At 31.8% G+C, this 22,993-nt stretch overlaps 1 protein-coding gene across 3 annotated transcripts in view; it reads left to right on the forward strand.

The window, feature by feature from the left end:
* Positions 1-5,881, forward strand: part of LOC118188222 (homeobox protein extradenticle-like) — a 485,355-nt gene extending 479,474 nt beyond the window's left edge. For 2 of the 3 annotated variants that reach the window (XM_085806732.1, XM_085806734.1), the window contains 2 exons: positions 497-580; positions 2,390-5,881. In XM_085806732.1, the coding sequence (XP_085662858.1) occupies positions 497-580; positions 2,390-2,410 (105 nt within the window). In that variant the 3' untranslated portion in view covers positions 2,411-5,881. Of the gene's footprint in view, positions 1-496; positions 594-2,389 lie in introns of all 3 variants that reach the window. The other variant, XM_085806733.1, reaches the window with a different exon arrangement.
* The last annotated feature ends 17,112 nt before the right edge of the window (positions 5,882-22,993 follow it).

Genomic DNA, 22,993 nt, shown 5'->3' on the forward strand with positions numbered 1-22,993 from the left:
CGGTTGTTATAATTGAATTATGACTCAACATTCCCCGCTATATTGTCAGGATTAATTGTAACTGCTGTGGCCATCTTAATCTTGCATATAAATGCGCTTGGTGACAGTGTTTCTGCAGGTAAAGGCGTTAAAATGTTTGCTTTATCTCAGTTAAGATTTCGGTGGCCTACTTCGCAAGAGTAACTCATTAAGAATAAATTAACGTATTTGATATTCAATGGGTTGTATTGCCTTGTTATTCTTCTTGCCCGAACGCTGACCACGTGAGTTTCATGCGTCCCTGTAAAAAGATGCTAGGATTAGTAAATATTTTCATTAATAAAATAATTGTTAGTTTAAGAAAACACTCATTGGTTTAAGAGTTTATTCAATATAAGTGAAGTCAAAATATATGTTTTATTTGTGTGAAAATATTTATTTATCTGTATTTAAAAAAATTCAAAACTTTTCTGCCTACTGGGAAATATTCATGTGTAAAAATCTCTTTCGTTTGCAGGCAAATGCCCTCAGGCACGTCATTTCCCAAACAGCGGGGTATGCGGACGGATCGGGTGGGATGTATGACCCGAGTATGCATCAGGTAAGCTTATAAAGTGAGTCAAAAATTATTTATTTTGAACTTTAATATAGTTTTTTTAAATTTTTCTGTTTTCTAGAAAGGAATTTATTCTAATTTCCCTAAAATGCGGGTTTCTTTATTTATCGTTCCAATGTATATTTCAAAAATAGCTAATTTTTATTTTCACTGTTTCTAATAGCTTTCGAAGGAGATATAGAATGTTAAATTTATTCACAAACTCAGATTGGTAGTGTTAATTTATTCGTTCAATATATAGATTTTAGGATAGTATTTTGAATCATAGAACGTATACAGCTATTTATTACTTTAATGTAGTTCATGCAGACACTCTCCAAATATAGTTCTTTAAATGTTCAGTGGTTTAATATTGTATGCCTGTTTAAAGTCGTAAAATTTCATAAATTGCTCTTTCATTCTGAACTATTCAGGTCTTTTACGACCGCTTTAATGCTCTTAAGTAGGTATAGAATATGTTAAGGAAGTTAGAACGTGAACGAAAAGTTGATGTTATGGCTTTGGAATGAGGTACATAATCTTCCGTGATGCTTGTCCTATATCCACCTCGAATCGTGATGATTTTTCTGCTAGGACATATAGGAAGAATACTTTCACCTACGTATTTACGCCTGAACCATTGTGATAAAAAATTTTGAAGAGAATTAGATATGATTTGAAGCTTGAATTTATCAATAGAAAGAAGTGTGGTTTTGGTAGTTTTCAATATTCGTCATGCCATCGTGCAACAAATCCATTGCCAAATTTGAAACGAGAAACGAAGTTTTGTGGTTAATTTACTACTAGGATTAATGAGTATTTCTGTTTGATCGTAATTTCACTTACTATACTATTTTCTATTGCATACTTCTTTGATATGAATAAAAGAGCATCAATACTATAAACCGTTGCCGAACGCGGGGTTTATGTCATTGGTACACTGCACACAGAGCGAAATTACGTTATAACTTTCTATAGAAAAATGCGTTAAGTATAATTCAGACAAAGAAAGTATGTATAATTTAAACAAACCTAAATTTTGTTTTAATTCGAAGGAAAAAAATGAAGCAATGCTAATTGAAACGATTTTATTACTGTTTAATCAGTACGTGATGGAATTTTTTTTTTTAAATCTGGTAATTTTTGCTTCAAACAATGACAAACTCTTTAAAAAAAAGTTTAGCGCTAAGAAGCACAGTGTTTTCCAATGCTTTTCACAAAGTGTTCTTTCCTTTCTTCATTGGAGTCAGTCTCCACTGCAAAGTCAGACATTTCTTATGCATTTTCGCTTTGTCTTCTTCATTATCACTGCTTTCACTGTCGGCTGGTGTTATAAGATCATTCAATACTTTATTTGTCATTCATCGATTATCTTTGACCACTAATCCTTCCATATCTTAATATCCTGCGCCGCAAATTCCTTTTGCAATCTGGGCGATTTCTGCGAGAACTGACCCCAGCAAGCATTCAGCGTTCATGAATGAGCGTTAGAATAAAACATTAGAATGAAATTCTAGCGTTGAACAAATTAAATGGGAACAATTAAAGGAGCGCCAACATGCAAATTCGCGTTTCGCAAATCCGCGCTTGGCAAGGATTTATTGTATTACTCTTTTCGATATAGCCTTCCAAAGCTTTTTCTTAGTGTATCTTTTCTTTGTGTCAGACTTCTAGTATTTTAACATAGAATGATAGTGTTAGTGATCTAAAAATCCATTATTTTATATTATAACAATATATGATTTTCTTGTGATACATTTTATAAAAAGCATGTTTTAGAGTTTGAGATGACTTTTTCTTTTTTCTTTCTTTCAGCCACCAGATTTGCATCCATAGTAGTCTGGCCAATTCGCCAACAAATACCGGAGGGTCACTCCAGCAATCTGGACATTTGTTACATATACATACGTGAGAATAAGGGACTACAGGTGCTGCCACCACGCGGTAGGATCGCGAACTCTTTTATGTGCCACTATGAGTCGTTGAGACGGGCAAAGTCTCAACTCGCCTCAACACAACTGATATCGAGAAAAAAAAGTTACGGAAAAAAAATCGTGCCATAATTTCAGCAAAAAAGCAGAAGTGACGTATGGACTTCAAAATGGAGGTTGTCTTTTTCTCAACCTCTTCAGCATCGTATACGTGTTCAGGCCTGGCCGAGTGACGTCACAACGCGTGGGCGGCCTCTCCATCGTCCGTCATCTTGATGTCGTCCATCTTGTTATCATTAACATTTTCTGCCCTCTGTGTACAATCTTATTTCCCCCCTTCCTTCTCTTTTAATTTTGGTTCTTTGTTTTTTGTACTTAGGACATCAATGTGTGATCCGTCTCGACCTGGGATACCTTCATGACAAAATATTTTTTTTATTCCACCTGTTATGCGCCTCAGTTCACTGCTATCCCCTTTGGCCAGTTTTATTGTCTTGTTATTACTATATATGTGTATTGTTTTATTCATAGAAACGTTAACTTAGTTATACATTTTAACTTTATAAAGAATGATTTAGTTTCTTGGGGCTTTGTTTATCACATATCAAAAATTTGTACAACCAGTTATTAATGAATAATTATGGTAATTCAGTGTTTTATGATTGTAGTTTTTGAAATAGTTTTGTACTCGAAAACTTACTTAGACATTATTTTTACGGCTAAATGCTATTTTGTTAAAACTGTAATTCAAAATGTATTTACAGTTACAGCTCAAATTTTTTTTCCTAGATTTTTTTTCTTTTGCAATCCTAAATTTGCACAATCAATGTTTTTGTTTAATTAAAAATTTTATTCGCGATAAGTCGGTTTAACTGTTTACACTCATAAAATAATTCTTGTATGTGTATTATTTATTATAAGTATTATGTTCGACTAAGTAAAGTTACAGTTTTAAAAGGTTGGTAATATTTAAGGTGGTTCAATGAAAGTATTTTTAATATGTTGTAAAATTTTATCTAAATCTAATAAAATAATTAGACGTTAAACTTATTTAATTTATTTTTATGCTTAATTCTACAAGGGAAGTTACATTTATGATAAAATAATATCTGACTCTTAGATTATTTTTTTAACTTTATAACTTAAAATTTGCTTTGATTTGCATAATAAAATTATGAATAAATATATTTAAGTATCTATTTCAAAAAATGGATTATTTTCAGTAGCATTTAGGTTTTTAGGGTTCATTTTGGATGCTGTAGTTATCAAAAGATATAATTTGCAAATGATAATTTTGGACATTGCTGTATCAAATGCTTGATTATCTTTTATAACTTGCAATTGTAATATCCTTTTACATATGTTGTCGAACATTAATTGTTTGTTATTATTTGGATTCATTTCACAACATAGTCATGTCAATCAATTTTATTAGAAGTGTGTTTTAATAATTGTAACTCCAAAAAGTTCAACGTCCTGGTTGTATTGCATTACAAATATGTAAATATTTGCCAGAGAATATGCTTATAAATTCTAAAGGACATGTTTTTTTATGTTTTTTTGTGGTCAGTAATTTTAGTATATTTTTAACTGAAAGTCATGTTTAAATTTAATTTGTTCCTATATTTTAACAATATTGTGCCAGTATATTTGTCCAAAATGAGCATTGTGCAAATAGTCATGTTTTATTTAAGCTGCTTGTATATTCGAACCGATTCGAAGTCGCGAATTTAAGTTTGAGTCTCGTATTTCCGTTCAAGGTATTTGCGTATTTGCAAGAGTAATCCTCAAACATGAACCAAATTTTTGCTTATGTTAGGAAGTTAAATAGTTTTAAAGTTACTTACTTAAAGGAAGTAAAATACTTTTTGAAATTTTGTATAATATAACTTGAGAATATTTTTATAAAAGCTTAAAGTGTGTGCTTTGATTGATGTAATGAAGATAACTCCCCTCCCCCCCTTTTTTTTTTCAATTCAGGTGCTTCATTAAATGTCGTTTTCTTTCAAAAAAAATTAGACACATACATTTAAAAAGAATTATTTTTATTCATTTATTTATTTATTTCAGGTTTACCTAATGGGCATATATTTTTTACATTATTAAATACCTTTTGCCGTATTAGAACTTATTAGTATTATATAGGCGTTTGTTATAAAATCTTTCTCTTTTGTTATAATATTTATATTAGTTACTAAAACCAGTCGTTAAATAAAAAACGTGATTTTGTGATTTTTTTTAATACTGTAGTGCTAAAAGTGACATTTGTTCTATCATTTTTAACATTTTAATAGTAAATTTACAAAAAATAATTTTAATTGACTAATAATATTATCTTTTTTAGTTCGTAATCGAATTTTCAAATTCGAAATTAGCAAATTCGCAATGGAATTCGAAAGCCAATAAATAACGTGAAGACAACATTTTAAATTTCCCCAATCGGCCATGTGATACCAATCAGGCTTTGATTAAAAAGCACTTCGAAAAATTGTTAACTTAAAAATTTTTGTATAGCTTTCTCCATTAAATACATGTCGCGTAACAGAGCATATAGAACAATTAATTATATTTTATATATAAATATACACAACTGTATTCAAAAACCTCAAATTTAATTAAACTAATTCATTAAATACAAATTATCGTTATAATCCGTCGTTTTTCTTAATTCAATAACACGTCTTTTGTTATTCATTTTAAGTATATTGAATCACCGGCTACGTATATTTTATTTAGTTTCCATCTTCATGGCTCATTGTGCATTGCTCATGCCTAACAAAGCCATCAACTATTTGCTGTTTATTTTTTAAAGAAGGATGCAGTGAATGAGGCGCCCTCATCTCTCGACTTTTAAAAAAAGTGCTCAACTATGTTATTGTTACTCAATATTTCATGAATACGTGTTGTCGGAGCATTTGTTCTTATCCTACTTGTACAGAGAGAAAAAAAAAAGAAGGCAAATAAAGAAATGCCTTCATTCAGATGTATGTACCTAATAGAGCAAAGGTGTCATCGTATTTCCAGGTCGAAAAAAAATCTGTACAGCTGTAGCGGATGCCGCTTTTTGAGAAAAAGTTGCAAAATATTGTAAGAAAAAAAAACTCTTTTTTGGAGGACTTTATTGAAATTTTGTTCCGTTATATCGAGCACTGTAAAATGGAGACGGAACGGAGAAAAGTATTGGACAGACAGTTGTCTGTCCTTTTGTACAGTGTCCCATCCCCGACCGTCATGTACAGCCCCCTGTTTGTTGCCCCTTCTGTTATGCGGCATTTTTTGTTCACCCCCATGTGCTGTAGTATAATGAATGGTCTGTGAATATTGAGCGATTACGTCAACACTCAAGTCACTGACGGAAATAAATATTTTGACTTTTTGTTATTGTGTTATGTGGTTTATTTTTATTTCATTTCACTTTGCAAACTCTCAAGGGCCATTCACACTGGAGTTTATCTGAGCTAATGAACTCAGTTCCATGTGTCGACCAGCTCCGCTGTGCGTAAAGTTCAGATTTTTCATCTCCCTATATGAGCTGCTAACAAAAGACACGGTGTCGAAAGAAACTAGTTGTACTTCACAACGGAGACAGCTGAAAAATCTGAACTTCACGTTTAAGGGAGCTAGTCTGGATAAGTAACCGACTCCGTTAGCTCAAACAAACCCCGTGTGAACGGCCCTTTAAGCATTTTGCGTTAAGCTTTAGCTGAGGGTACGGTTGACAATTTTTTGTGAAAATTACTTTCGTGGAGATATTTCTGAGTTAATGTTCGACCCATTTCTTAGCAAACAAAAGGGCTCGTTGTTTTCTGTCGCTCAAAGGCAGCTCTACAGACAATCCTGGATGGAACTTTCCTGATCACCAACATGATCCACTTTCACCTAAACGCACTTATTCAATGATTGCCAGTGCATGTCAACATCACAGGGAACGAGAATGCAGATAAACTGGCAAAAGAGGCTCGAAATCTCAACAGTAATAATAATGTAAATGTCATTGTGTCTGGCGCAAATGCCATGGCCAAATACAGATTCAAGAATTTCAATAAAGCACCAATTGTATAACATCAGTGGAGATCGACTTACGACTAAAATTAATGTCAGACTTAGTACTGGCCATCACAGATGATTGGAAATTTACAGAGAGAGTAAAAAAATCCTAAGACCTAATGGGCACAGAAATAGCAACTGCACATATTTCTGACTACTCAGCCATCCTTACTGAATTGTTAAAAATTGGGGTCTTGTTTAAAAGACGGAACCTCTACTATGATAACATTTTGTAGACTGCCAGAGCTGTCGTCTTCACCTATGAGACTGTTTGAATAGACTTAATCATAGACACGACAACAATAAAAATATTTATCAAAACTGTACCATTTTAATTATGTTAATATAACTGATATTATACGTTGTCAGCTGTACCCTCATTTGAAGGTTAGTGTCATATTGTTTCATAAGGGCCATATCACAAATGCATTTGTTTCATACGAACAACTGTTTCGGACAATTTTTCTGCCTCGTTTACTATTAAAAGAAAGACGCGCGATTTTTTCCTTCCATTCGAAAAAAATTGCAAGTTGTTCATTTTTAACCAAATCAGCTTGTTTGTAATGAGAACCAGTTTCTCATTTACATGTTAACCCTAAAGATCTGTGGTGATTGGCTGTTGTGACAAAGCAGAAAAATTGTTTCAAACAATTGTTCTTTTGAAACAAACGAATGTGTGATAGTAGCCTAAAGCTATCACACATTCGTTTAAGCGTAATTCGTTAATTCAGTTCCCAAACAGCGTTAATAATAAGCGTTATTAAGCGTTAATTCGGTTCTCAAACATACTCTATTATTTCTTTGCTGTATCTCCATATTTCGCAACATATTTAAATAAAATTAAGATACGCAGATGTTTTATTTTAGGGTCAGATTAATAAATTTATATGTAAATATGAAACCTATTTTACTAAAAGCGAATTTCGAAATAATACAAAAGCAATTCCACAAAATAAACAAATATATCATTAAGAAATTTTAAATCGAAGTTCAATATTGTCAAGATTCTCATAAATCTGACTTGCTGTGAAAAACGAATTATCTATAAACATGTGTATTCTACTTTTGTATGCAGGAGTCATTAATTATATGTGCATTTTTAGTGAAAAAAATTGTATAAAATTTCGAAACATTATATTCAAACAAGAAAGACAGATTTAGAAGTAATATAAAATAAATTTAGCAGTATAAACCTATCAGTAAACAAATACAGTCAAAAGTCTTTAATCCGGACTCGTCGAGACTTCGGCGATTCCGGATTATAGATCATCAGTTTAAATCTGGTAAGATGGCATGCAGGAATTATAAAATTAAAAATATGAAACCGTAATTTATGAAATAAAGAGCAAATATGATCTAAAGGGTATCAAAATTTACAAAAAAAAGCTTAATATTTATTTGTTTACTTTATTAAACATTTCTTTTAACGCGCGCATGCATAAAGCATACATTACGCATAGTCGAAATTAGAAAATTGCAACCAGAAAACCATTTGATGTGTATTCGTGATATTTATAATGACGAGAAATTTGATTTTAATCATATCAAAGACGGAGTACATCGTGATGAAATACTGCAGTTAGTAAGGAATTATTAGCCGAATAAAATAAAAACATCTGCCCTGAAGATAAGGATAGTGCTGACAGATCAACTTCCAGTTCATTGCGCGCCGCGACATCCCCCCCCCCAGAACAGCGTGAAATTGATAAACAGATTTCGGAATGGTTAGAGGAACAAAGAATATGCCTTTATCCATTTTTTTGCAATAATTTCAGTTTTTGTTTGAAGGACATCGAAACATGCTTTCGCTTTGTAGATTCTTTGGCAGCCCAGAGAATCGGAAATTCTTTTTGACATAATCGAAAGTTCAAGCTTACTTTTATAAAATTGCTCTAACAGTCTGCAAAAAATAATAAGCCGGATCCAATTAGAAGATTAAGGAACAATGCAATCTGCAACATTAACTGAAATTGATAATTTTAGCTTAGCTTATACCGTCCGTTATACATTAAACGCGCATGCGTAAACGCATATGCGCATGCGCAGAAAGTTTGTAGCTTTGAGGTCCGGATTATAGATGATTCCGGATTAAAGACTTTTAGCTGTATATCATTAATAAATTTTAAATCGAAGTTCAACAGTTTCAAGATTCTCTTAGATCAAACTTGTTCTGAAGGAAGAAAGAATTATGTATAAACATCTGCATTCTATTTTATGTGCATTTTTAGTGAAAAATTTGTATCAAAAATCGAAAACAATATATTCAAATAATAAATTTCTTAACAAAGATCGAAATAGAAAAGGACATTAAGTTTTGATACTTGTAAATTTATATTTGAATTTCTGTAACAGTGAAAATTTTAGAATTATAGTGAATGTATTTAGAGATCTTATCGAAAGAATTAAAAAGAAAGGGGAAAAAAAATGTAAGATTGATAGCAATGGCGCTAGTTCATAATCTGAAAATTCAGATATGTTAAATTAAGCAAAGCTTATACAACAGAAGTAACTGAATTTAAATTGAAATGGAATCAAAAGTTTATTTAGTTTAGTACATAAAAGTTTCGCGAAGATCACTTTAAAGAAAAGCTACTTAAAAGGAAAAACATACAGAGTGTTTCATAAAGAAATTCTGAAAGTTTTAAATTTTATATTACGTCCAAAGGGGCGTTTGTTTTTTTTAACATTTTGAGTGTTACCTTTTTTTCTTTAAATAGCATGTTCCTTGCACTTCAGCAATATCACAAAATAATTTTAAAATGAGCTTATCTTAAGAATTTCTGATACACAGTCTCACGCGCTGGAAATAAAAATGTTAAAAAAAATGTAAAACATTTGGGAGTTTTTTTCATAGGCATACACATATACGTTTCGAGAGCATTTGGAATAATGTTCCTTTGGGCTAAAAATATTAAAAAATAACCTTAAAATTTGCGATACACAGTCTCTTGCGCTGGAGATAAACTCCGCCCCCCCCCTCGACAGTGTTGCCAATGCTCGTTTTGAAATCGTTGAGTTTGTTAAGATTCGTTAAAGTGTTACAATATATGAAATCGATACTAAAACAAGTTCCAAATTAGGGCTTCCAGATGCTCATATTCGATGGAGGATTACGTTATTCAAAATTTCATGAGTCTAGGTACCGTTGTTTTATCACAATACGAGAAACATAGATACATTTATGCAGATTCTTTACTATTTAATTTCTTTAAATATAATACAGGGCTATAATATTTGGTAGCAACAATTTAAAAAGGGATTCGCCGTTTATGGTGAATCAACGCAAAATTCTAAAACGAAATTAATAGTCCTTGTGGGCAAATTGTCCCTTTGAACTAATAACAACTTTTTCTCAATATAAATAAAAGTGTTCATGTGACAATAACGTATCGTGTCAGTTATACTAACCTGAAACAAAAAAGTTGCCAATAGCAGATATTGATTTAAAATGCTGACATTAACGAAAATATTTCGACATACAATGACGTCACATGCAATCCCGTGCTTTCTTCAACGTCAGAATATGACGTTGAAGAAAATGTTTGGCAATGTTATTTTAATTTCGCAAATTTTTCATTAACAAACTCTACGATTTGAAAACAAGCAGTAGAACCACCTTTCGAAATAAAGCTGATTTTTATCTCCAGCGAGCGCGACTGTTGCCACTCGGAAAAATAAGTGTGAAAATTAGCGTTTTCAGAGTTTTTAATTAATATCTCGGCTGACTAATGTCGTATGAAGATGGTCGAAATGGCTTCCCACGAATTTTTGGAATCGGGTGGGAAGTACCTCTCTCGAAACTCAACTCCCCGCCGTTCAGGACATGGAGGTAGGAATGGTGGTCCTTTCTTACCTCCATGGTTTAGGAGGAGATGATGCCATGAACAAACAAACAGACGCGCACAGATTTTAATAGTATAGGTTTTGGCCCTCTACAGTGTTGTAATTAGTCAACTGTACCTTGTCCACATATAAGTCTTTTAAGGAAGAATGTGATTTACAATACGTAGAACTGGTCCTGAAATAAAGGGTCAGCACAATATAACTTAAACCATTTTTATCCGATGGAGAGATCAACGAAAATGTCGATTTTAAAGTCACATAAAAAGTTAATTTTGTTAGTTTTAATCTTTAAAGTTTAGCTTTATATACACCCGATTTCTTTCTCTCTCTCTCTCTCTTTTTTTTTTTTTTTTTTAATGCAAAAGATGCTTTTAAGTAATTTGCATTCGAAAACTAGGAAGCGTTTACAAATACATTTGTACACGGGCGTCTGATAATAGCCAAAGTAATTTTAGTCGTGTTTTTAAAAATCAGCAGGATTCATACAATCAAGTTGATGAAACGCAAATTTCACTGCAGGAGAGGGGAGGAAATAAGGCTTAAAAATAAATTTATACAAGTTTTTTTTTTTTTTTTAATTGGTTTAGTTTGGGTAAAAGTATACAAATCCGTAGTGAAACAATTTTTTATGAAAACTGGTTATAAAGTTATATTTTATATAAACAAAACAAAACAAAAATATTTGTAGGAGAGGAAGGGAATCAGTTTTTAGTTAGACTCAGGGGCTTTGTCCCTGAAGGACTATTGTTTTCGTTTCGGCATTTTACGTCGAAATATTTAAAAGGCTGTATCACTTTTCAAAATGTTACCACCAAATATTATCGCCCTGTATTATATTTGTATTATCGCCCTGTATATTATTGAAGTATTAAATAATGAAGAATCTGCATAAATATATGTATGTTTCTCGCGTTGTGATAAAACAACGGTACCTAGAGCCATCCAATTTTGAATAACGTAATCCTACTGCGAATATGGGCATCTGGAAGCACAAATTTGGAATTTGTTTTATTATCAATTTCATATTTTGTAAAATTTTAACGAATTTCAGATAACAAACTCAAGGATGTCAAAGCGAGAATAGCAACGTTGTACAGAAATACATTTTTATCTCCAGCGCATGAGACTGTGTATCGGAAATTCTAAAGATATGCTCAATTTAAAATTATTTTGTGATATTGCTCTTGAACTGAATTTTATGGTTTAAGTGCAAAGAACATGATATTTAATAAATAAAGGTAACACACAAAATGTTAAAAAACGCCCCTTTGGACGTAATTTAAAATCTGAAACCTTTCAGATATTTTTATTTATATTTATTATTTTCTTTATAGTTACTCATTTAAAAATTTTTTTTTCCTTTATTTGACTAACTGAACTATGTATAAAAATAATTTTGTCTTTTTTTATCTGGATTCCATATGAAAACCTAAGTGATAAAAACCGTTACAATCAGGGCTCCTATTTTATTTGATTCATTTTTAATAATAATTTTTTTTAAATAAATTATTATCGTTAAATGATAAGTTTACGGCTAATCACTTAACGGACATGTAGTCCTGAATCTTTTTGCAACACCATGCATATTATATAATAAAGTAAAAATTCGAAATTAAAAAATTTAAAAAAAAAAAAATTCTAATGGCAGATTACAAAAACAACTGTAAACGGAACAAAGATGAAAGAGAATAGCAAAACCAAAAAACCATCCTAGTATTATTTATAAATCTATTTTCTGTCTCGCTTTCCAATATCTCTCCCGGAGTGATCCAGCATTAAGTGCAGGACAACAACTCATATGTGAGGCATCCATTTCCTCACGAAGGTTGTTCAAGCAACACATGACGAGTTTGTAGATCACTTAGCCGTATATCTTCGTTACCAGGGTGCACCGCTAGGAGGCAGACCTACAGAAATTCGAAATATGCATATTATAAAAAATTTGTAAACATGTAGGAACATTAGGTTATTTCGAGGCCGGAGAGATGAAAAATGAGCAACGCCTTCACCGGGAATCTAACCACGGACCTCTGGAATACGCCCCCAGCGTGCAGACTACCACACATCGGAGGCATGCCAAGAAGGCGGTAAAAAAGGGGAAAAAATGTGATCTATAAATGAGAAGTATTTATTTAAAAATAATGAAATTTTATGCATGGTGCTATATGTACCACTTGAAATATTAAGACAGTTTTATGATGTATGATATTTAAAGGTGAGAGAAAGGAAAAGGAAATTTGTAGCCTTTAGAAACAAAGTTTAGATACTAGATTGAAAGAAATAGTGTATGTTATGAAAATACAAATATTAAAAGACGCTCGAACTTCTTAATTTTTTTTTTTTTTAAATTTGAAGTACTTTAAAGTTGCTTGATGCTAAAACAACACGTATTGTGTGAAATTAGAATAACTGAACATTTAGAAAATATTAAATATTTATGCCAAAATTTTTTCCAAACAGAAACAGAATATCCATTACCCCACCCATCCCCAAAATAATATTTTAAAATTGTTTAAATATGGGTGAATATTTAACACATCTTTTCTGTAACACCGTACATAAATTCCGTTTTGTGTGAAAATACCGTTTTGTGTGAAACTAAAAACCAATACAAAATAGAGACATTCTATCCGAAAACGTTTAAGAGCAAAATAATTTTTAATAGTTCTTAGTGATGTACCATTTAAATTTATAATTTTTGCAACGTTAGGTGCATTTCTCCTTTTAACAAAGGATTCGCAATTTATATTTCCATTTTCGAAGAAAAATTTTTTATAAAGTTTTTTTCTTACTTTCAAACATAGTTTGCGACTGAAATATAATTTCTCTATAACCACTCCTAAAAACAACAATTAAATATAATTGTATTAATATAATTATATTATAATTAAATATAATTGTATTATATTGTTATTTTTTAAAACAACAATTAAATATAATTGCTGTTTAAAAAAATAACAATATAATTAATAACTCATGCTCAAAAATTTTTAGTAAATATTCTTCCAAAATCACAGTTACGCGATTTACGCAGTCTTCTAACTGAAAACTTGAAGCAAAAGTTACATGTGTTCAGTTGGAAGAATGGGCACAAATTCAATTTCAATTAAATCATGGGCATGATTCAATTTTGAAAGAATTTCGATATGATAGAATGCGGGTTTTCCGGGAAATTATTTTATTTTTGTGTATATACATAAATAAATAGGTTGTTTTTGTGTGCTACACACTATGGCATCATAACATGATATAGTTTATACATATTCATTCACGTGCTCACATGAATAGTGTTGCCGTACTATACGAGGGTTTCTGCAAGTCTCTTATCGTAAATGAGTGAAACCACGTCTTAAGAGGTATACTTGAAAATTTGAGAAGAATATATTTATTATACGAAGTTAGAAAAATACATGATACGCAAAGCTAGAATGAATAAATATAAGTAAAGAGAATAAGAAATGTTTAATTAAATCCATGAAACAATCAATATGCAAAACGAAAACTGAAATATATAAAGATTTTAAAGTTTTATTCAGATATTCAGGCAATTATCAAAATGAAAGACCAGAAATCTTAGCCCAAAAGACCCAGATACACAGTGTATAATTAATTTAAAACTTTTACATTGCGTACTTAAAGAAACAATAAAATATTTATTTGAGAGAAAGCACTCAAAAGCTGTCTCTTTTAAGTTGAAGGCTTTCGTGAGGAAATTTTATGAACATAGTTGGATTACGTTTGCGTTATATATATATATATAGGGAAGGTTCAAAAACTTCAGTTTCTGCAATAGAATCCAAAACGGATTAAGCTACACGTTAATGAGAAATTTTAATTGTGCGTGGGAAAAGATTTTTTAAGCATAAAATCGTGATATTTTTTATTATTAGTTTATTTTAACAGAGTAGTTGCACGTTTAAGAGAACAGAATGCCGGAGTAGATCCTGCCCCCCCCCCTGGCGTTGACTGAACGAGAATGGTTAACAATCCGGCGGATGTATTAGCGAACCAGTTAATTTAAGAGTGTGTGTGTGTGATTATGGCAAAGCCTCGAGGGCTATCTGCCTAAGAGGAGGGATGCCTTCGTGGAGGACTTTCTAAGGGAAACTGGCTCGTATACACGTTACACATGGGGAAAACCACGAAAACTCCCATGCAGCCAGCCCGTTCGCGGGATTCGAACCTCGGACCGAACTACCAGTGTTCAGCGACTTTACCGCTAGGCCGCTGGTGGGCCCCCAGTTACATAAGAATACAACATAAACATTAGAAGAGAAAACCATACACACATATAAATATTATATACAAACTTAGATTATTCAGAGATGAATAAGTAATTATGCCCAAAAAAAAAAATTGAGACAGTTCTATATCTCCCGTTCTACTGGGACTATTGACAAAAGTCAAATTGCGTTTTTCATGTCTAAAAAGCGCGACTTAGGATATTTATATATAGCATTATTCTAACATAGGTATTTTGACACAAAATCGGAAAAAAAAAATAAATAAAATACCAATTTTTTTCCATATTTCGATTCTACGATTCAAAAAATGCCAGGTTTTGTAAAAATCGTAAACTTAGCTCTCAAAATTTAGCTCCTCAATGTTACTTGAATTTGGCATATATTTATTAATATCTCTCTCTTTATTTATTATTTATTTATACTCTCTTTATTTAAAATTGTTTTATTTTTCCTTTCACATTCCGAAATTTAGGTTCATTCCAAATAAAATTCATTCATTTTTTGTGTTTTATTTTTTAAATTTCTATTTTTAAATAATTTTTATAAATTTTTTCGAAAAACATTTTGCATTATAACCTATAAAATTCTTACCATCATCTTAAAGTAGGTGTAGTTCTAAGCATACCTGCAAAAAATTAGATTTTTTTATTGAAAATTTTCTAAGCTAAACATGAATTTACATATTTTCGCATTTTAAAATTTGGCATTTTGTTTTTTTTTTTTTTTTTTTTGAGCGATAATAACGCTAAATGTGGTTCATGGATTTTTGTTACAGTGAATTGCCACAGCTATTTTTAACCTTAAATTTCAAATAAATTTTTACGGAGAATTAATTATATGAAATTTTTCCCCTCAATGATGCGTAATATATTTGTTATTAATAATATTAATAATATTTTTAATAATATATGAAAAGCTATTTTTAAAAAAAAAATATAAATGATATTATTCAAATTTTTAACTTTTTTTAATGTCTTTCTTTCTTCTTCTTCTTTTTTTTTTTTTTTTTTTTTTTTTTTTTTTTTTAAATATTTGTAATAAATTTTTACCTTCGTCGTGTTACCGTCTGCTACTTTACTTTAACTGCATTTAAATTGAATTGTCTAAAACTGAGAAAGTTCGTTTGATGTTTATTTTCACAATGTTTTTAAGCAAACAGAACGTTGACAGTTTGGGACATGTCCCAGCTTTAAAAATTATATAGTATATAAGTATAAATTTTTACATTAATCCTCTTCGAAAGAATGCTTTAAGTAGCTAATTTTCTCTCGTGTTATAGATTGTATAAGAAACATGATCTTTAATATGATTTAGACTGTTTATAGCCGATATAATAATCGCGTCACTCAGTTGTACAGAATAAACATAAAAAATAGGTTGCCATATGTTAATATTAAGAAGTTCGCCAAGTGAACTATTTTTGGCGCAAAATGAAAAAAAGCGCCAACATAAACTTGGGAATTTCTCCGTAAATTTCGCACCAAATTTTACAAAATTTCATATTTAGACATAATTTGAGTCGTAGAATCGAAATACTAAAAAAAATTTGACATGTTATTTCAGAAAAAGTCCGAAAAAGTCCTATTTTGTGTCAAAATAACTATGTTAGAATAGAACTATATATAAATCTAATATATATCCTAAGTCGCGCTTTTGAGATATGAAGAACGCAATTTGAATTTCGTCAATCGGCCCAATAGAACGGGAGATATAGAACTGTCTTTTTTTTTTTTTTTTTTTTTTTTTTTTTCAATGTACTGCGCAAAAAGTCTATGTTCCTACACTTATATTTAGAACATTTTTATAGAGAGAGAAAATGTTTTTACATTTTTGAATAACAGTATTTGGTGCATATTGCAATATTGCCAAATGTATGGGATACTATATACAGTGGAGCACCGTTTATACGTCTTTCAAGGGACGTTGAGAAAAACGTATAAACGAAATTTTAATTTAAGATGTGAAACGCACAATTTTGATACAATTAACCTACTACTGATATTACGCAATTTTATTATCATACTTTAAATAAATTGTATGATAATAAAATTGTGTAATATCAGTAGTAGGTTAATTGCATTGAAAACGTGCAGAAATGTAACTAAAATTATAATTATCTAACAATAAATAACAACGATTCTTCACGTGTGCGCTAGATGGCTGTAGGCAAATTATTAGTAGACAATTTGTCTACTAAAGTTCATACTGGGACATTATTTTCGCAATTGTTGGTCATAGACATATACTCCCAGCTACAAAAATGTTTTAAATAATACAAAATTTCACATTTTTTTCAATTTTTAATTGAAGAAAAATAATTTTGCATAAAATGCGAAATCTAAATTTTACATTCTTCTATGTCCCTATACTTATATTTAGAACATTTTTATATTCGTTATATACAAAAAAAATCTGATGTGGACAACTTTACACATTATGTACATTTCCCCTCCCCCATTTAATTCAAAGAACCGATCTCTCAAGAGAAGTTGAAAATGACATCAAAAATTGCATATTTTTAAATTAAATATCCACCTCAGTTTTTGTCGTACAGGAATCAACGTATTAGATTTTTATTTTTTCAAGACGAGTGTAAAACTTTCCCACATATAGTAATAGTTTTAATACGAGAGATCGCACTAAAAATTAGATTTCTTTTTGTTTTATTTGTCAAAGTTCTCTCTCTTTTTTTTTTTTTTTACTTTTTTTTATTACGTTTGACTTTGCCCAAACATGAATATTTTTATCATTTCAAATACTTCTGTGAGTAAGGATTGTGAAAATAAGTAAAGGTAACACACGAAGCGTTAAATCAACTCCTCTTTGGGTGTAATATAAAATCTGAAATTCCGTAGATCTTCACTTCGTGCAATTCGGGTGCAGTGTTAAAGATACATAAAATAATCCTAAATTAATTCATATTTACAGAGCTAGGTATTTCAAAATATATTAATACGGAATCTTTCAATACAGTTATTACCAGCTACATATGTATAATGTTCCCTTAATGTAGAGATATACATACGGATATAAGAGTATTAATATCTTTATATTTCCATGTGGAATAAAGCCAGTTTCCCACATATATAATCCTCGTTTTAAGTTCCCAAATAAATTGAGTATTTATTAGATCATCGAATCTCTTCCGATGCTGTTACTTAGATATTTTACATGAAATATACCAGGATAGTGATAGTATAATACAAATATTTCCTTTGAGATTAATAAAGATTCTGATGCAGATATCGATTCTCTCAAAAGATATTGATATATACATCTCTCCAGTTTAATGCAGTTGTAGAAATGTCCACTGATGTTTCTGGTAAATTTCTATAAAAGGCGGATAATGTAGTTTACTAACCAGAGAATATTACATGTATGAATTAATGTGTCCTTCTATTTAGAATACACAAATGTATTTATAATTTCTAAATTTTACATGGATTTAAATTATTTAAATTAATAAATATGGTTATGTATATGTTTGACAATAATTTTATAGTACAAAAAAGTTCATTTTGGTAGTGAGGTATGCTTTCTTGGAGGACTTTTGAAGGCTATCTAGGTCTTACATTATAAGGTATTTCTCCCGCCTTCTTACCGTGGTATAGTGGTCTGCACTCTGGGCACGTATTCCACAAGTCCATGATTCGGCTCCCGGGGAAGGCGTTGTTCATTTTTCATCTTGCCTGCTTAAAATGCCTAATGTCTCTACAGTGGCCCCCGAACTAAAAGGGTGGTGAATGAGGATTCTCTACACCCAGGATTTGGCCGTTGGCTCTCCTAAATACCTCAGTCGCCCTTTAAAAGGTGAGCATATAAGGTATTTCTCCCGCCTTCTTACCGTGCCTTCATGGTGTAGTAGTCTGCACGCTGGGCGCGTATTACAGAGGCTCGCGGTTCAATTCCCGGCGAAGGTGTTGCTCATTTTTCATCTTGCCTGCTTCCAAAAGATACCTAATGTCTATACAACATAACGGATACGAGAAAACATTATTTCCGTGTTATATGAGTTCTGGAGTTGGAATCTAGACGAGGGCACTGCGGATTCTTTTATATTCTTGACATCGAAAAAATTCTAATGATTCTGCAGATTACAAATTCTGTTTTTTGCGAATATAAAATGCCTGTCTAGTAAAAATGAGTTTGCAGGACCGTGTTACTCCAAGGGTAATTTTATTTTGCATTTTGGTTGCAAGAATCTGTTTAAAAAATTCTCTGAAGTGCCCAAAACGTGCCCTAAGAAAAGCTCAAAAAAAGTTCTAAAAACTTAAAAATGCTTTAATAAAGGAAAATACTCAAAAAGTAAATATGTCATCAAAATCCGTGCCTTGGTTATTACCGTTTTGATGCTTACATATCTAAGGTAACAGAAGAGAATAAATAAAATTATATGATTTTATAAAGATATATATATATATAAAAATACTTTAACTAATCTGATTTTATTACTCCAAGAACTATTGTCGCTTTTAAGAAGTAATCTGAAACTCTCCATATTACCCGGAATCTCAAATTCAGAGCAGTCTTAGCTGTACCAGATCGCGTGTTTGAAAAGTTTCTGAACGAGCTTCTTCCGCATTTGCGATGGCATCTAAATATTTTTCCAAACTCGCTGATGACCTGAAGCAGCAGAGCCTAATGCCTGGACGAACCGACAGGGTATTAGCCGAACGCATCACACATACTAACACATGCAAGAGGGAAGAATTTTTAAAAACTTCAAAGAGAGAGAACTCGAGAACTTGTAAGCTTCCCGGTCATTCTCACCCTATATTTATCCCCGCGCCTGTGCCATTTAATAACTGCCTTCGAGTTGAGAAACAAATTTCGCTTTTTAAAAAATAAAATAAAAGTAAAAAAAAAAAATTCCAACTCAACTTTTGAAGGAAAAGCGAGAATATTTTTTCCCCCTGACTTCTCTATGTGTGTGTGAGAAAGAGAAGAGAGCCGGATTAGCGTGTATAAGGTTACGTACTTAAGGCGAATGGGTATTAGTGAATGTCAATGGCTCTTCGTCCCCGTTCTTGGTCATTAGAGCTGTAATTATTTTACCAATAGTGGCGAAGACCTAATGCTTCGGCTCAGGGAGGGAAAAAGTGATGAGCCATTGGCGCAGGGACTGTGCACTCTAAAAGAGTGGGCAGTGGAAGATCCTTTTAGAATCAGAAATCTTTGAAGATAGTGTCTTTGATTTCATCATCTTTAGATGTTATTTGTAAGACTGCGTATAAATTTTTCATTGTTAAAGTGCTATTTATATGATAATTCTTCTGACGGGCCAAAATAGCCTTATCCCAAGAGAGAGTTGAAGATTTCATTCCCTGTTTAGCCCTAACCGAAAATAGCATTTGACTATTAGCTTTCGTTTTCCAACCCCTCATGTAGTGTAAAGGAGGTGAGTTTATGACACTTTATCATCCTTTTATTATACTTATAAAATGAGGTTAACATTAGCTTATTTTTGCATTTGATCTTTCTTAAAGACCAATTTCTAGTATTATATTATTCAGCTTTATTCCATCTTTTTTATCTTTTGTTAGCTTCTGAAATATTGTTTTCGTATATATTAAGATCTCAACAAAATGCACGGTGAAAAAAGTATTATGCACTGAAAGCATTGATTTGAACTTCCCTCCTTTATAGAAGGGGAATGGGATGTAAAACCGCAGACTGTGTTGCAAGTGAAATGAGGAGATATTTTTTGATCGGGCTCAGCTGGGAATAAAATTAATGACTCTGTTGTTGTTGTTGTGACTTATCTCCTATGTCTGACAGTTGCATCAGATCAAGCCCACGAAATTCATGGTGGCAAGCAGTGCAAGATTTGCGTCCATCTTTGGCAAGAGTCTTGAGCACCACGCAGAGTCGTAGCTAGGGTTTTCAGGTTATGCACCAGGGACAACTGAAGATTTGTCCTTTGGTGTTTCCTCCTACTGCTTTGCCAAGGACGGAAAACATTTAATTCTAAAATGTCGTAACATCAGTTTGGCGCACCTTGTATGTTGCGCCCGGGGACAGATGTGCCCCCTTGTTCCCCTCTAGCTACGCCCCTGGCACCACGCAGGTGACAGTACGATTTTGCTCAGCTCCGCCCCCAATTTTGATAATAGCCCTCTAGGGGGACGAGTCCGAGGTTCTCGCACCCTTCTTCCCCTACCACCAATCTCTGAGCATATTTAGAGTGTCCTCATCCCACACAGACACTCTACATTTACAAAGATCCATGCTTTCTCTGGGATTCGTACTCTTCTCGGGATACCTTCAGTACTGCAATCAGAGTCACTAACCACTATCCTAGTTACGCGGCCCTGATTGAAGCTTCCCCTCTAAGGCTAAAATGGGAACTGTTAAGGCTGTTTTGGGAACAGGCTCAATGGCCACTAAGCCGATAATACTACAATTTTTTTAGTAATAAACAACATTTAAAATGCTGGTAGTTAAGTATTTATGGCTGCCGCCCAGACGCTATACTGGTTAGGGGTGCGATACAAAAGGGCTCGGGTTCGAAACCAGGAGAAAGCATGGTTGTAAATGTCCGTCCCTTCATATGAGGCAAGGGTGGCCCACCTTATAGGTGGCTAAATAATAAAGTGACTACCATTTCTGGCCTTAGTAGTGGTCAAGCCAAAGTTGGCTAAGATCCCGCCATTGGAGAAAAAAAGTATTTATAGCTTCTTTAAAAAGTTGATTCTTTGTTATATAGATAGGCATTAAATATTACGAAGTATATCGCAACAAAAGTGCTAGTTTTAATTGCCCAGTAAAATACTTTCTTTTTAGAAAATGAAAAATATTTCTGCATATTTAGAACAGGTAAATATTCCGATTTAAGAATGAAAAATAATATCTGACATATATCCTCCACGACAACCGTTTTTCTGTTCACCCAAAGTAAGCTGATAACCCGTTAAAAATTATTTAATCATTATAGTTCATCCGAAAATTTTTCTCCACAACAACCGTCTTATGTGAATATAATTTTACTTATCTTTTTAATCCAAAGGGAGTTCGTCCTCCAAGGGCTATAGTTTTCGTTTTTCGATTTTGCGTTATTTCACTAGCAATGTCCGTCTCACTTTTCAAACTGTTGCCACCAAATGTTAGAGTTATTATTAATTACCACCAAATTATATTTAAAGAAATTAAATAATGAAAAATCTGCATAAATGTATGTATATTTCTATCATTGTGATAAAACAACGGTACATAGAGCCATCGAATTTTGAATGACGTAATCCTACTCCGAATATGGGCATGTGGAAGCCCACATTTGAAATTTGGAATTTGTTTTATTATCAATTTCCTATTTTGCAAAACTTTAACGAATTTTTGATTAAGAAACTCAAGGATTTCAAAGCGAGCAATGGCAACGTTGTACAGAAAAAAACATTTTTATTTCCAACGCGTGAGTCTCTGTATCGGAAATTCTAAAGAATATGCTCAACTTAAAACTATTTTGCGATATTGCTCTTGAAGTAAATTTTATGGTTTAAGAGCGAAGAACGTGATATTTAATAAATAAAGGTAACAAACAAAACATTAAAAAAGCAGCCCTTTGGACATAATTTAAAATCTGAAACCATTCAATTTTTTTTTTTTTTTTAATCTTTTATTTTGTATGCACATGCACATTAAACCTAAAGTTGGAAGTAAACATTTCTTTTATCAATGAATTTTTTCTTCTATTCTGATTTTCTTACTTGTTTAATGGTTTTTACGAAGATTGCATTACGTTCATTATTTTTAAAGTTTACATCGAGTTAATTAAGAGGATTAAAGGGAAAGGTGTCGGGGGGCATTTTTCTCAAGTAAGAAAATACAACTCACTCTAACAATAATGTATCACGATTTTGAAATTTATTTTTAAACTTAAGGAACAGCCACTTCCTTACTGAATTCTCTACATCGCTTTTACTTCAGTCCATGTCACTTAAACTCTATTTACTTAGCTTAAACTCATGTTATAAAAAAAAACGTTTTTGGCATAATAATTATTACTTGAGAAAAAGACGAAACACCGTCGTATTTATTAATTATTTTTAATTAATCGGAAGTTGGTTCCTTCCCCCTTGAAAAGTCAACTAATTTCCGGTGAATGACGATAACTACTTGGTTTATTGATTACATTTTCAATTTTAATTATACCTTTTAAAAGTTTCCATTTCCAGTTTAATTTTTGAAGTTTCCATTTAAAAAATTTTCAAGATTCAATTTTTAAATATGCTTATAAGTTACCATATTTCAATAGAATTCTAACTACCTTTATCAAAGGAGAAAATATACTTAATAATCCATTAGTAAATAAATTATATATGTATATATACATTCTAAATTTGGAATTTTACAGCTCA

The sequence above is a fragment of the Stegodyphus dumicola genome, chromosome 12 (assembly GCF_044657685.1).
Source record: "Stegodyphus dumicola isolate Sdum_Otavi_A_Nest chromosome 12, ASM4465768v1".
Lineage (NCBI taxonomy): Eukaryota > Metazoa > Arthropoda > Arachnida > Araneae > Eresidae > Stegodyphus > Stegodyphus dumicola.